Here is a 15086-nt window from a genome sequence, read left to right as displayed (position 1 = left end):
CCATGATGTCTACATAAGACATGTTAAGTTACTGAGGTCAGTCTCCAAGGAGTTGTGGCCTAATTCCTGAGGTAAGAGTTTTAGTTTTATTCTTGTGCTTTTATCCTTACAGATCTCTTATCTTCTTTTTCTAGCTGAGTTACGAAATGGGACGAATTCTCATTCCACCCAGCCAAGGTAAGAAAAAGTCTTGATGATAAGGAAAATGAAGGGTATAGTAGATCACTGTTTAGTATAGTCAGAGATGCTTAGTTCAAAATTTAGCTCGTCTTCAACCAGCTGGAAGTAGAGGACAATCGCGTGCTTCCTAATGCCTTCCCGGTTCCCCACAAAAATATGGAGTGAATGACGTGATGATTCCTTGGGAAGGAATAACTTATTAATAGGTACTAGTAGGCGGGCAATAGCAGAAAAGTGATGCTGAGCTCCTTGAAGTAGCTGCCTTTGATTTTATTTTCAGTAACGGTGTGTGAGGGTATCTGCTGGGAAATAAATCTGGGTGAGAATTTAAGAGGAGTAAATTTCAGTGGCGGAGGCCTAAGACTTGGACTCATTGCAGTGATGTGACAGTTCTTTATTTATAGTCTCCTTTCCCCAGCAAACTCACCTGTTCCCTTCTGTTTGGGTCCTCAGTAATGAAGGTGATGCCATCAAAGTTTTTGTGAGAATCCGTCCTCCTGCGGAGGGCCCAGGACCTTCAGATGGAGAGCACAGCTTGTGCTTGTCTGTGCTCTCCCCGACGACACTCCGGCTGCACTCCAACCCAGACCCCAAGACCTTTGTGTTTGATTATGTTGCAGGCATGGACACCACTCAGGTAGTGGCCATTGGAAACTTACCCTTTCATTAGGAAGATATGAGGCTTTGATTGTTGGAATTCAATTCCTGGTTGCTTTTTAGCTGTGTAGATTTCAGATAAGAAAGCTCAAACTTCCATAAATGTTTTAATCTAATTTTATTAAGCAGTTGTCTTCTTTAGTCTTCAAGCTTTGTCCAAGAATCACACAAAGCTGCTTTGTGTTTCTTTTTATACATACTGATGAAGATAAATGAAGATTTCAGAGCTACTTAAACAATCCCTCAATACAGTTCACTTTCTAGCTTAAGGATTTAAGATGACTGTGAGCTTGTGAAAATGACTCCGTAGATAAAATCACTGCCTCAAAGGTCTCGCTAGCAGAGTTCAAACCCCAGATCCCACATAAAGAAGGTTACTGTTATGTGAGCAACTTCTTTGCTTTGCTTTCTTTCCTTCCATCCCTTTTTTTGTTTTCCTTCTCCCCTTTGAGACAGGGCTTCTCAGTGTAGTCCTGGCTGTCCTGGAACTCACTCAGTAGACCAGACTGGCCTTGAACTTACAGAGATCTGCCACCTCTGCCCCTAGAGTACTGGTGTTAAAGGCCTGTGCCACTACTGCAGTTTGATAGCTGCTTTTCTAATTAAATCCAATTTAACTAAAACCTAATACCACTGTATAACAGAACTTTCTGCAGTGGTAGAAATGTTTGATATTTGACCTGCTACAGTAACTTCTGGCCATGTAGTGAATTAAATTTAATTAAAACTAAATAAAATTTAAAATTTGGTTACTTGTGTGCATTAGCCATACATGACTCTTAACATTTGAAATATGGCTAGTATGTTAGATAATTCAAGTTAGTCACATGTAACTAATGGTTACTGTATCAGACATCACAGGTCTTTATTTTTTTGTTTTGTCCTGAGATCCCATGCATGCAAAGGCAGAACTGGTGGTCTACACTTGTAATCCACGTGGTGGCAGAAACATGGATCCCTGGGACTCACTGGTCAGAACTGGTGGTCTACACTTGTAATCCACATGGTGGCAGAAATATGGATCCCTGGGACTCACTGGTCAGAACTGGTGGTCTACACTTGTAATCCACATGGTGGCAGAAATATGGATCCCTGGGACTCACTGGTCAGCCTGCCTAGTCTACTTGTTGAGTTGACTTTGTCTCAAAATTAAACAAAAAACTACAGTGGGTAGCACCCGAGGAACAACAGCCACAGTGTCATTTGCACCCCAACGCATGCATACACATCTGTACATAAATATGTATGTAAACCCAAAGAATTGAAATGCATTTGTAAACAATATCAACACTTTAAAAATAGTAAAACAGTGTTTCAGAAATTGATAAGGCTGAAACCATAAAGTTGACACTGTTAGGTTTCTCAGAACCTTTCCCTGGTCGTGTTGACACTGTTAGGTTTCTCAGAACCTTTCCCTGGTCGTGTTGCTCCAAAGCCTTAGATGCACTTTCAGTGTATCACACTGTATTGGAGATAAACGGACCTAACAATATCTGTAGTTGTACCTTTTATCCTCTTTTATGGTTTACCCAGTTTTTCCTAAGTAGATGCAACCTTCAAGTAATCATAGGTCTTAAAGTCCAAGCACTCAGTTTTTATTATATCATGAGATGTAGATTAGAAGTATTTTTATTTAACATGTTTGGTGCTTATTGTTTGTAGGAGTCTGTGTTCTCAACAGTGGCTAAAAGCATTGTGGCGTCTTGCATGAGCGGTTATAACGGGACCATCTTTGCATAGTAAGTTGTTGTCTGTCTACATACAAAGGTATGATAGTGCTTGTAGTAGTTCCTACTTGTTGCTGCATTAATAAGTCACCCCAAACTTTAGTGGCATAAAATAACAGATTTATTTTACTTAAGTCAAAAGTTCAACATGGATCTTACTGGACTATGATTAAGCTGTTACTGGAGCTTCCTTCCTCCGGGCAGCAGTACAGAATATTTTCTCCTTTCCCAGTTTAGAGACCATTCACCTTATGTGGCTCAGAGCCACTAGCAGTGCAGTGTCCCTTTCTGACTTTTACTCTGTCCCTGACAAAGGCTCTGGGTTTGTAGAGATGTCTGTTGTAGGTCAGCCTGACCTGGGCAATAAGGTGAGTGGGTTGAGCTCTGTCTCTTGGAGAGAAGAATGATATTTGAAATTTTTCTGAAAGGTTTGTCTGTTTTGATTATTCGTCCATTTATGTGATCTATAGTCATGTATATTTATATTATACTTTGGGTTGTAATTATGTGTCTTATGTTGCTCGTCTTGTTCCATCTTTGGTCACTGGGAGCGTTTTGAAGTTTCTGTACCCCCTTGACATATTCTGTCCTTTGATTTTTGAGCACTTTTCTTGCTTTATCACGCTACCCGACTTTATCACGCTACCCGACTTTATCACGCTACCCGACTTTCCATGCTCTTAGATTTTCCCTAAACTCATTCCAGAACCATTCAAACCCTGGTTCCTTTTGTTGGAAAATAGTAATGAGAAACCAAGATCTGGCCCCTGAGATGTATTTATTGCTATTGGGCAGAGACTGCTTTGAGGCTTTCTCAGCAGACAAGGCTAGAAAATCTATGTACGTACCCTTGTGTCAGCAGAGAGATCTGGAATTGTTTCTGTATCATCTGCTCATGTAGATACCATGCTAAACATGGGTTTATACTGATGTCTGGCTCTGACCCAGTAAGCACAGGGTTTATTCTAGCCTTTCTTGTTTACTACCCTTGCCGTCGGTGATAAACTTTTCCTGTCATCCCTTTACTAACCTATTCAGCCTTAGGATACATGTAAAATAGTTTCAGAATTAATAGGTATCACTGTGAGAAACAAATTAGCTGTAAAGTGTTAATGTACAGTTCCCTTTCTGTGTGCCCTCCAGCACCATGAGAACCCGTCTGCAAGGAGGAGATCTCTGGGCCTGTTCTCAAGTGCATGGTGTCTTCAGCAATAGGGAATGACCTTCCATCTCTAGGAGGGTAACCAAGGGCAACAGCAATAGGTTGTATGTTCTGGGGGGTCTCTTGGACACTCCTGTCCAACAACTCAAAAGAAGGCTTCTCATGTCTAGTATTGGGGTTTTTGGTTTTTGTTAGGTAATCTAATTATACATACGTACATATATAATATATTATATAAAATTATATATATGGAATTTCATGTATTCTAGTCTTTTTTAAGTAGATAATTAATAGTATGATTCCTTACTTTTTCAGAATCCATATTGTTATTTTACTGTCCTCCCTCCTTCCATCTTTACCTCCACCCTGCTCCCCAAAGAGCCCGGCCTTTTCCATTTCCCGGGTCAGACTATTATTACCTGCTGTTCCCCTCTTGCTCCCTAACCCCTCTGTCCTGGCAGTGGTTCTGTTTTATTTTCCTGGTTTCTGTAGACTGTGCACTCACTCACATCTGGAGATTTGGAGCTAGGATCCTTTAAATGTTTCGCTTTAAGACACGAGATAGAAAGCTATTCTCTCATGCCTTCCCATAGCAGCGAGAATTTTTTCATAGATTATTTTGAATGATCAAATTCAAAATGACTTTGAGATAGCCACAGTTGCAACAGATTGCCTGTCTTCAGAACTGTTTTGGTTGGAGACTCTGGAGGCTGGCTTGCTTGCTTGTTTATTTATGTGTTTATTTATTTAGAGGAAGGGTTTCTCTGTGCAGCTCTGACTATCCTGGAACTTGACATATAGACCTTGAACTCAGAAAGCTCTGCTTGCCTCTGCCTCCTGAGTACTGGGATTAAAGGTGTGCACCATTATGTCCAGCTCTGTGGGAATATTTATGCTAAGATTCACTCATTAATATATTGAAATTCTTTTTTATATTTGTGGGTAGAACTTGGAGATAAACAAGTGATTTATTAGTTGGGTGATCATACAGATCTCAGAGATCTGCCTGCCTCTGCCTCATACTGGGATTAAAGGCATTTTCACCAGGTGCAGTCCTTAAACTTAAATTAAAATAGATATCTAAATGTCTTTTCAAGGTAGAGAACTTCAAAATGCTACATTATTTAGCGAAAATTAGAAACAGAAGTCTACTTGGTTCTGATTGAATAACTTATGCTAGAAGATTCTGTCTCCATAACATACTCTTATAGCTATTTATAAAAAATGAGGGAGGCATCTGTTTTCTGGCTGAGATATCTGAGGTACAGTTAATTAAGGGAAAAGAAGGTTGCAGAGCAGTTTGGAAAGGATCATCCCATTCCACCTTAATAGACCATTCTAAATAGGAGGATAGTTGGAATTTTATGTGTGAAAATAACACAAAATTTTATCTTTCAGCGGACAGACTGGCTCAGGAAAGACATTTACTATGATGGGTGAGTAACGACCATTGTTTGCTGCCAATACACTTCCTGTGGTGACTACTTGGGGCATGTTTTAGGAGAAGGCATTATTTCTTTGTGTGATGTTGCTTTTGTAAAAATATGGATGTTTTCCATGTTTCTACCAGATTGTGGATTCCTAGATAATTTATTTGTTAATCCTGATTATAGCTATGTTTCTTAGCTCAATGCTTGGCATAGACTAGGTATAGATTGGGTGCTAGACACAATTTTATGTTTGTGTGTCTATTCATATATATACATACATATGTATGTGTGTGTGTGTAAAATCATATACATATGTGTGTGTGTTTATCTGCATAAGCACTACCAAGGTCCAGATTCCTTGTTTATGTCTCCAGTGGGGCTACGTGGCTTCTCTCATTCTGCCTTCTTTTTCCCAGCATTCAGTTTAGTTTTCCCCACCTACCTAAGTTCTGCCCTAATAACAGGCCAGGGCAGTTTCTTTATTCATTAATGGTAATCACAGCATACAGAGGGGGATCACACATCATACCAGCCACCTGTTATGCCTAGAGCCTTTGGTCTTTAGGGTATACTTAACTAATATTTGTAATACCTTCTATATCATTTTAGTTATTTGTTTTGTGGGGTTTTTTGTTTGTTTTTTGAAACAAGGTTCCTTTGTAGCTTTGGGAGGGGCTGTCCTGGAACTCGCTCTTGTAGACCAGGCTGGCCTTGAACTCAGCAGAGATCTGCCTGCCTCTGCCTCCCAAGTGCCACCATTGCCAGGCTCATTCTGGTTTTTTTTTTTTTTTGAGAGTGGGTTGCTATTTATCCCAGGCGGCTGTGACCGTGCAGCAGTTTGCTTTCCTCTCTTTGTCCTGGGATTGCCAGTGTGCGGCACCACTCTCGGACACACCTTTCTTTTCCTTTTTGTAAGAGGATCTTACTATGTCATCCTGGCTATCCCTGCACTCTGTGTAGATCAGGCTGGTATCAAACACTCAGTGATCTACCTGAATGTGCTGCCTGAGTACACAGACTAACGGTGTTTGCTAACACACTACCACCCCTTTCTGTCTGTTTCTCTCTCTCTCTCTCTCTCTCTCTCTCTCTCTCTCTCTCTCTCTCCCCCTCACAAAAAGAAAGAAAATCAAACGAGCAAATAAGAGCAATAAGACAAAATGCCCAAACAAAACAAAAAATCCTCAAACAAACATGAAAATCGTTTTGTGTTAGCCCACTTCTCCTGGGCATATGGCCTGCCCTGGAGAGTGGTGGATAGACCTGGCAACACTCCATTCGAGAAAACTAATTTTCCCTTTGTCCGTGAGTATCAGTTGATGGGACTCTGTGTCATGTTCTTCCTTCTCGTTGCTGGGACTACGGTTTGACTTGAATCTGCTAGACCTTTTCTAATATAAATGATGCTTTCATCTGGTATAAGCATTCAGCTCACTCTTTTGATTTTTTTCTACTCAGATGGGCAAGGAGAAGCGTTTCAGAGGGTAGTTGTTGGCAGCTTCTGTAGCTCTTGCATTGGACACCAGTGAGTGCTGGTATAGAAGGCAAGTCTGAAGAGGGACAGACAGTTCCAACTCAGCTGTTGCAGGCCTCAGGTGGCAGAATCCGTAGCAGGATGTTGGGATTCCTTAGTCCTTGGCAGAAGCTGGTGTTGCAGCTTCCAAGTAGGCCTACATAATACATAGATTCTCTAGCGCTTTACAGTTAACACGCAAGACTTCCTAAGGTATGATAATTTATTCCCACCTGCAAGCAAGTAATCATCAGCTGAGTGCCCCCAATGCAATTCATTTCTTGTGCCATCTACTGGAAGTCTGTCCTGGGTCCTGTAGGCTTAAGGCTCAACTGAGGTTGCCTCCTCTAAGATGACCCTAGCGTGTGTTGAGGTGACAAAATCTAGCCAGCACAAAGAGCAAACTGCTGACCCATTTCTCCAACCCTCTGGATTTTGGTGGGGGAGCGTGGGGGTGAAAATTGTTTTGGGAATGACTGTAAAGCATTGATTGTTGATCAACTCTACCTTCAATTTCTTTCTCTTCCTCCTGAGGCTGGGAGGTGAGGACCTGAGCCTCTGGTACTGCAGGCCTCCAGTCCCTCGTCCTGTCGCTTGCTATGGAAGAGCTTTCTAAACATCGCTTCATTAGCATCATGTGATTTTGAGTGGATTTGTTGTAATAGTCTTTCTCCTTCGTTGCTCTAAACTGTCCTGTGGCTGCTTCAGGAGTAAGGGACACAGGCGAAGTTCTTGAGAAAAGGATATGCTTATCAACCTACTCACTTAGGAATAACAAGGGATACAGAACTTATCAGCTAGGAGCTGTTGAGGTGCATCAGAGTATAAATACCACATCACAAACTTAAGTTAGTATTCCTTACAACTCTTACACATCTGTCCTTCCCCAGTTGTAACAAAACAAAAAACACTCTGCATTAATGTCTGCTAGTAACTGGGGAACTTGTCATTAGTGTGAACCTTCCTACTAGAGTTTTTTTTTTAACTGCCCAATTTAAAAAAAAATGATAGCAAATCCTAATTTTTAGCATTTAATGTGCTCGATGTCCAAGTGTAATTTATTTGCAAACTTGCAAACCTTTCAACAGCTCTCTGGTTATTGACATCATTACCCCTATTTTGTAGTTGAAAATTATGACGCTTAGGACACAGTGTGGGTTCGTGGCTTAGAGGACAGACCAGTCTGCGTCTTGGTTTCTTTTCTCTGGCTGTGACAGAACATCGTGACCAAGGCAACTTACAGAAAAAGCATTTATCACAATTTACAGTTTAAGAGGGTGGGCCCATGACTATCATGGCAAGGAACATGTCAGCAGGCAGACAGTAGCTGAGAGCTTATGTCTGATCCACAAGCAGGAGGCCTAGAGAGTTAACTAAGAATGGTGGTCGCCTTTGGAACTTCAAAGCCCATCACCGGTGACACACCTCCTCCAATAAGGCCACACCTCCTAACCCTTTCCAAACAGTTCTACTAACTGCAAATCCAGCATGCAAATATAGGTGCCTATGGGGACTATTACCATTCAAGCCATCAATCTGTCTGTGAACACACAGGTCACCTGTGTAAATAGAGTACAGTCACTCAGTCCCTGATACTGTAAGTCACCTGCAGAAATAGAGTACAGTCACTCAGTCCCTGACACTGGAAGTCACCTGTGTAAATAGAGTACAGTCACTCAGTCCCTGACACTGGAAGTCACCTGTGTAAATAGAGTACAGTCACTCAGTCCCTGACACTGGAAGTCACCTGTGTAAATAGAGTACAGTCACTCAGTCCCTGACACTGGAAGTCACCTGTGTAAATAGAGTACAGTCACTCAGTCCCTGACACTGGAAGTCACCTGTGTAAATAGAGTACAGTCACTCAGTCCCTGACACTGGAAGTCACCTGTGTAAATAGAGTACAGTCACTCAGTCCCTGACACTGGAAGTCACCTGCGGAAATAGAGTACAGTCACTCAGTCCCTGACACTGGAAGTCACCTGTGTAAATAGAGTACAGTCACTCAGTCCCTGACACTTGGAGGATGTGAAGCTTAGCATGGGGATAGATCATACACTTTTTAGAATTGGTTGGTGGCTACTGTGGGCCTTCCCTTCAGTCTCACCAAGGGGCAGTTTTATTATTTAGTCTGTCACAGATGTAAATGTAACTTGCTTGAACTAAAACTAGGAAGTTGGTTATACTGAGTATCATTTTATTTCTGTATAAACCGCCTTCTGATATTGCCATTGTTTTATTCTTTTTTCTCAGGACCATCAGACTCCGATAATTTTTCTCATAATCTGAGAGGAGTCATCCCACGAAGTTTTGAATATTTGTTTTCCTTAATTGATCGTGAAAAAGAAAAGGTAAAGCTTACTGTAAAGATTAAATGTTGGGAGGCTGGAGAGATAGCTCAGCCATAAAGAGCCACTGGCTGCTCTCCTAGAGGACCCGCATTCAATTCCCAGCACCCACATGGCAGTTCACACCTCTGTAACGCCAGGGGATCTGATGCCTTCTTCTAGCCTCTGTGGGTACCGGGCATACACATGGTGCACAGACATACCAATAATTTTAAAACAAAAAAATTGAAATGAAAAAATAAAATGCGGATAGAGAGCTTGCCTAGAATGCAGTAGGCCCTGGGTTTGATTCCCAGCACTGAAAAAGCTGAGTGTGTTGGTGGACACCTGTAATCCCATCCTTCTGGAGGTAGAAATAGGAGGATCAGAATTTCAGGGTCATCAGAAGTTCAAAGCCATCCTAATCGATATAGAGTGTTCAAGGCTAGCCTGACTGACAGCACACACAAAAGAGCTGATTGCTTCTGGCGCTCTCAAGGCTTCTATGGGAGAAAAGTATATAGAAGATCTCAGTCGAGGAAAATAAAGTGCAGTGATTTAAATGAGAAACACCCCCCATAGTCTCAAGCATTTAAATTCTTGGTCTCTACTTGGTTGGGCTTTTTGTGGAGTCTGGGGAAGTATGGCCTTGTTAAGGAGTATGTCATTGGAGCTGGGATTTGAAGAAAGTCTCGACACCATTTCAAGTTCACTCTCTCTGCTTCTTGCTTGTGTTTTGAGATTTGAGCCCTTAGCTTCTGGTTCCTCTGCCAGTTGTTCCTCACAGCTGCTCCCTTCTTTCTGCCGTCAAGGACTCTGTCCCCGAAGGAAGCTCTAATTTCTGTAAGCTGTCTCATGGTATACATTAATGGTGGACACATCCTGTAAGTCCTCATGATGTACATTAATGGTGGACCCCTCCTTTAAGTCCTCATGATGTACATTAATGGTGGACCCCTCCTGTAAGTCCTCATGATGTACATTAATGGTGGACACATCCTGTAAGTCCTCATGGTGTACATTAATGGTGGACCCCTCCTTTAAGTCCTCATGATGTACATTAATGGTGGACACGTCCTGTAAGTCCTCATGGTGTACATTAATGGTGGACACGTCCTGTAAGTCCTCATGATGTACATTAATGGTGGACACATCCTGTAAGTCCTCATGGTGTACATTAATGGTGGACCCCTCCTGTAAGTCCTCATGGTGTACATTAATGGTGGACCCCTCCTGTAAGTCCTCATGGTGTACATTAATGGTGGACACATCCTGTAAGTCCTCATGATGTACATTAATGGTGGACCCCTCCTGTAAGTCCTCATGGTGTACATTAATGGTGGACCCCTCCTGTAAGTCCTCATGGTGTACATTAATGGTGGACCCCTCCTGTAAGTCCTCATGATGTACATTAATGGTGGACCCCTCCTGTAAGTCCTCATGATGTACATTAATGGTGGACCCCTCCTTTAAGTCCTCATGATGTACATTAATGGTGGACCCATCCTCCTTTATTGGCAGTTCTTGCTTGCACCTCACTGTCGTCTTGTTCTTTGTGGATTAGAACTCCATCATCTGAGAATATCGTCTTTTCCCCCTTATTGGTTCCTCGGTCGGACCATTCTCATGGTTGCAAGTACTTAGCTTGGTAGATTCCAGAGTTAAGAATCCTTGGTATTGAGTACTTTAAATATTTGTGTACCAAGGAAATTGGTAAGTAGCATTGGTTTACTATTTATTCCTTTGCAAAAATATCCCTAACATTGCAATTAAACATATAAATTGCGTGACAGTAAAATAATTGAATTTAACACCATGTGTTTCTGTGGTTACATTTAAAAAAACTTATTTATTTTTATGAATATCGCATGTCTTGTTGGTATGTGTGTCTTGTGTACCACAGGCAAGCCTGGTGCCTGAGACCAGAAGAGCAGGTTGGGTCCCCTGGGACTGGAGTTACTGATAATTGTGAGCCTCTGTGTGCTGAGAATCTAGAGGGGGGCTTCTGGAAAAGCAGCCAAGTGCTCTTAACCAATAAGCGATCTCTGCAGCCCCTAGTTGGTGTTTGTTTTCTATTTTAAGTATATAGAGTATTTACCAGCACATACGTGCACCATATGTGTAAAGTGCTTGTAGAGGCCAGAAGGCAACAGATACGGAATTGATGTTGTGCAAAAATACTGCAAGTGCTTTTAACCGGTTACTGAGCCATCTCTCCAACCCCAAAATTTTTCAGGATGAATTAATTTCAATCTTTTAAAGAACATAAATCTTACTTCAAGTAAAACTTTATCTGGGGCTGATGATACGGTCCAGTAAAAGGCAGTTGTCACCAATACTGATGGCTCAGGTTTGGTCCCCGGGACCAGAAGTTATCCTCTCATCTACACGTACATGCCTACACATACAAACACAATAAATACATGTTAATAGACAAAACTAGGAGGAAGTTCACTATGGAAGACAGTGGAACCCATTTGAGCGGCTCAGTTCCCATGTCCACGAGCAGGCTCCATGCTACCTTTCCAAACTGGACTTCTGGGACAGCAGTGATGATGCTTAAAGTTAACTAATGTTTTGAAATTAGTTTTCCAGATTATTTTCACACAGCTCTCAATGCTTTACTTTATATATTAAAGGACAATAGGAGAGCATACCTGCGGTAGCTCATGGAAACTGAGGGTGAATGTGTGAAGCGTGTGCTGATTGAGCTTTGGTTTTTACAGGCTGGCGCTGGGAAGACGTTCCTGTGTAAGTGCTCCTTTATTGAGGTCTACAATGAGCAGATCTATGACCTGCTGGACTCGGCGTCAGCCGGACTGTACTTGAGGGAGCACATAAAGAAGGGTGTCTTTGTGGTCGGTGCCGTGGAGCAGGTGGTGACCTCAGCTGCTGAGGCCTATCAGGTACCCTGCCCTGAGGAGGACGTGCTTGATGCTTCGGCAGTAAGCATGCCCTGAAAGTGTCTTCATCTTCAAAGAATCAAGAATTGAATTTCCTAAGGGCATGGCACAAACTCTTCTGAGAAGTAAAGAGAAAAGAATGTGTAGTAAGAGACTGTTCTTTCGTTTCCCGGCCGCCCAGACCCAAATAATCACACAGAAACTATATTAATTACAGTACTGTTTGGCTGGCCTATTAGCTCAAGCTTCTTATTAACTAACTCGTATATCTCAAATTAACCCACTTCTATTAATCTGTGTATTACCACTCTTCCTGGATGTGTTGTGGAGATCCTGTAGCCCTGGCCCATAGGGCCGCCCCACAGGGCCGCCCACCACCCCCACCTGGTCCACCACCTGTGCTCCAGCAGATCGCAGGTGGGGTGGATGTTGGGATGGTCCCACACTTAACCCTGGTTCTGGGCCTGTATGTCTAATTTTTAAAATTAACATAAAAATGTCAACATATAGTACATTAGGTACTGTAATTTTTTTTTTTAAAGTTAAGTATTCAAGCAAATGTGCTTCTGTTGCTTTTGGGATCTGTCCTGTGTTTAAGAGATGTCTTTTTTGTTTGTTTGTTTTGCTTTGTTTTTTTTTTTTTTTTTGAGACAGTTCTGTGTAATTGCCCTGACTGTCCTTCCTCACTCTATAGGCTGGCCTCTTAACTCAAAGAGATCCATCTGCCTCTGCTTCCTGAGTACTAGGATTAAAGGCAAAGCATCTTTTTTTAAAGCTCTGCAAATATATAGTTGACCTATTATTAAATATATTTATTTAATTCTATGAGAAGGGAGCATAAAGTACTGAAGAACTATGAAAGCTACAAATAATTTCAGTTTTGTACTGTGTTTTGTTAATAGTTTTTTAATAACTAGCATTTATTGTATTTTATGCCAAGTACTGTGTTAATGTTTATGTATATATAAATAAACATGTATTATATAAACACACATATACAGAGTCGTGTGTGTGTGTATATAATATATGATGTACAATGGTGATGGGCAGTAGTCTTCTCACCATTCCTACAGCTCTCCTACCGATCTTCGTGTTAAGTATATGCTACTTAGAACTTGTGATAATATGAATTCTGACAAAACTAGATAACCGTGCAAAGTCTGTGAGTGCTCCCACTCCCGTTCCAAAGGGAAATTACTATGTTGTGAATGAGGAAAATTACTTATGTGTTATGATTTTTTCATATTACAATGAGATTATTAAGTGCTTATTTTGTATTTTGAGTTCATCTTGGGTCGTATATTTTCCTTCTTCCCTAGGTCTTATCTAGAGGATGGAGGAACAGGCGTGTAGCGTCGACATCCATGAACAGAGAATCCTCTAGGTCTCATGCAGTCTTTACAATCACAATAGAATCAATGGAGAAAAGCAACGAAACTGTGAACATTCGGACCTCCCTCCTCAACCTGGTGGATCTAGCAGGATCTGAGAGACAGAAAGATACCCATGCAGAAGGGATGAGGTTGAAGGTGGGAATGAAATTACAGCCTTCATATTTAACTGTGAATTCTTACTAAAAAGCAGTGCTACACAAAGTATAGTGAAGACCTCAGAAGAAATAAGAATTGTCCCTGTTCACAGGAGCAACGGTTTTATGAGGTCATGACAGTAAACTAAAATGAGATTGGACAGGTCTGTCAGGACAAGAGTGACTGCTTCTGGCCAGAGGGGGACAGGGGAAGGATGGTGGGAGTGACTACTGGGAGGACATCTGGAAAAGAAGTGGCTTCTGGGTAGCTGTCTCATAGAAATCAGGGTTCAATTTGGGAAGGAGGAGCAGGGAACACCTGCCCTGCAGAGTGATGTCTCGAGGTTTGCTGGGCCTTGCAGAGTAAATGTGCATTGGGTATTTCAGTGTGTATCGGTGAACAGATCAATTATGGAGCAGGAAAGCCCAGGTCAGTTAGGACCGGGAGTGCCAGGCCAAGTGTATACTCTGCCTTCTAAACCCTGGAAAACATTTTAACAGTTTAGAGCGAATGCATAGGTAGCTTTATGTAGAAAGCCTGCTTTATAACCACTTAGATCCATTTTTAAGTCTTTACTGCCGGAATCAAGGGGAGAGCAGTCATCTATAATCTTTGAGGTGGGAACGTACCTAGCCTGAGCTGTTTGGCAGTGGGACAGAAATTTAGTATGACATGTATTGTGAGTGTGATGTAGTTTAGGAATGGGATCTAAGAAATCTGAGCCTACTGAGCTTGCAGTCAGCAAAAGGCTTATGTTTCTGTCAAGAAAGGAACATGTTTGTAGAGGTACTTCTAGACTTATAGTGATATTACCTCCAAAGAAACTTGGTTAAGATGAAATATCCTAAATGAGAAGTATATTCAACAAATCTAACCTGCTAAACATCCCAACTCAGCAATGTCTCACGTGGTCTGGAGCTGCAGCTCACTGCTGCAGAAAAGTAATGAGAGAATGTTTTATCACATTTGATTTGCTGGAAGAAATAAAAATCAAATCCCAAGTCTAGTGCATTTATAAATGGTAGCCTTCTGCAGTTACGGTGTGCATGAAATAGGAAATGGGGATAGCTGAGCATATTGTTTTAGTTTAGAAGCTGTTTTTCTTTTGTCCCTTTTTTGCTTTTCCATCCTAGGTTGTCGCCTTGCTCCTTAGATGTTAGCTCAGAGCGCTGAAGAGTGACATTGCACCTGTATTTTTGCTTTTCCCCTATCTCCTCAGGAAGCAGGTAACATAAACCGATCGCTGAGCTGCCTGGGCCAGGTCATCACTGCACTTGTTGACGTGGGCAATGGAAAACAGAGGCATGTCTGCTACAGAGACTCCAAACTTACCTTCTTACTTCGGGTAAAGCCGATCACTGGCTCCTGCCACCAGCATTATGCCCAGTGGGACTAATAGGGGAGATTTTCTTAGCCTTTATTATTTTTTGAAAAAGACCTTAGGATTTACAATCTAAAACATACACCATTGATGTCATTAAACAGGATTCGCTTGGTGGTAATGCCAAAACATCCATAATTGCAAATGTTCATCCAGGATCCAGGTGTTTTGGGGAAACACTGTCAACACTTAATTTTGCTCAAAGGGCCAAGCTGATTAAAAACAAGGTAAATTACTGGAGTATTTAATATATCAAGTAAATTGGAAAAATATATGC

The 15086-nt window shown here is 41.6% G+C and overlaps 1 protein-coding gene across 2 annotated transcripts in view; it reads left to right on the top strand.

Annotated features, from left to right (window-relative positions):
* Kif15 (kinesin family member 15) overlaps positions 1-15086 on the top strand; it is a 54622-nt gene that overhangs the window by 4467 nt on the left and 35069 nt on the right. Inside the window, exons 2-10 of one of the 2 annotated variants that reach the window (XM_075964063.1) lie at positions 135-177; positions 634-817; positions 2500-2576; positions 5125-5162; positions 8923-9020; positions 11723-11902; positions 13219-13428; positions 14648-14773; positions 14914-15036. In XM_075964063.1, the coding sequence (XP_075820178.1) occupies positions 135-177; positions 634-817; positions 2500-2576; positions 5125-5162; positions 8923-9020; positions 11723-11902; positions 13219-13428; positions 14648-14773; positions 14914-15036 (1079 nt within the window). The remainder of the gene's footprint in view (positions 1-134; positions 178-633; positions 818-2499; positions 2577-5124; positions 5163-8922; positions 9021-11722; positions 11903-13218; positions 13429-14647; positions 14774-14913; positions 15037-15086) is intronic. The other variant, XM_075964064.1, reaches the window with a different exon arrangement.

This window comes from Microtus pennsylvanicus, chromosome 3, assembly GCF_037038515.1.
Source record: "Microtus pennsylvanicus isolate mMicPen1 chromosome 3, mMicPen1.hap1, whole genome shotgun sequence".
Classification (NCBI taxonomy): domain Eukaryota; kingdom Metazoa; phylum Chordata; class Mammalia; order Rodentia; family Cricetidae; genus Microtus; species Microtus pennsylvanicus.
The sequence above is the reverse complement of the archived record's forward strand: the minus strand, read 5'-3'. Positions and strand labels throughout refer to the sequence as shown.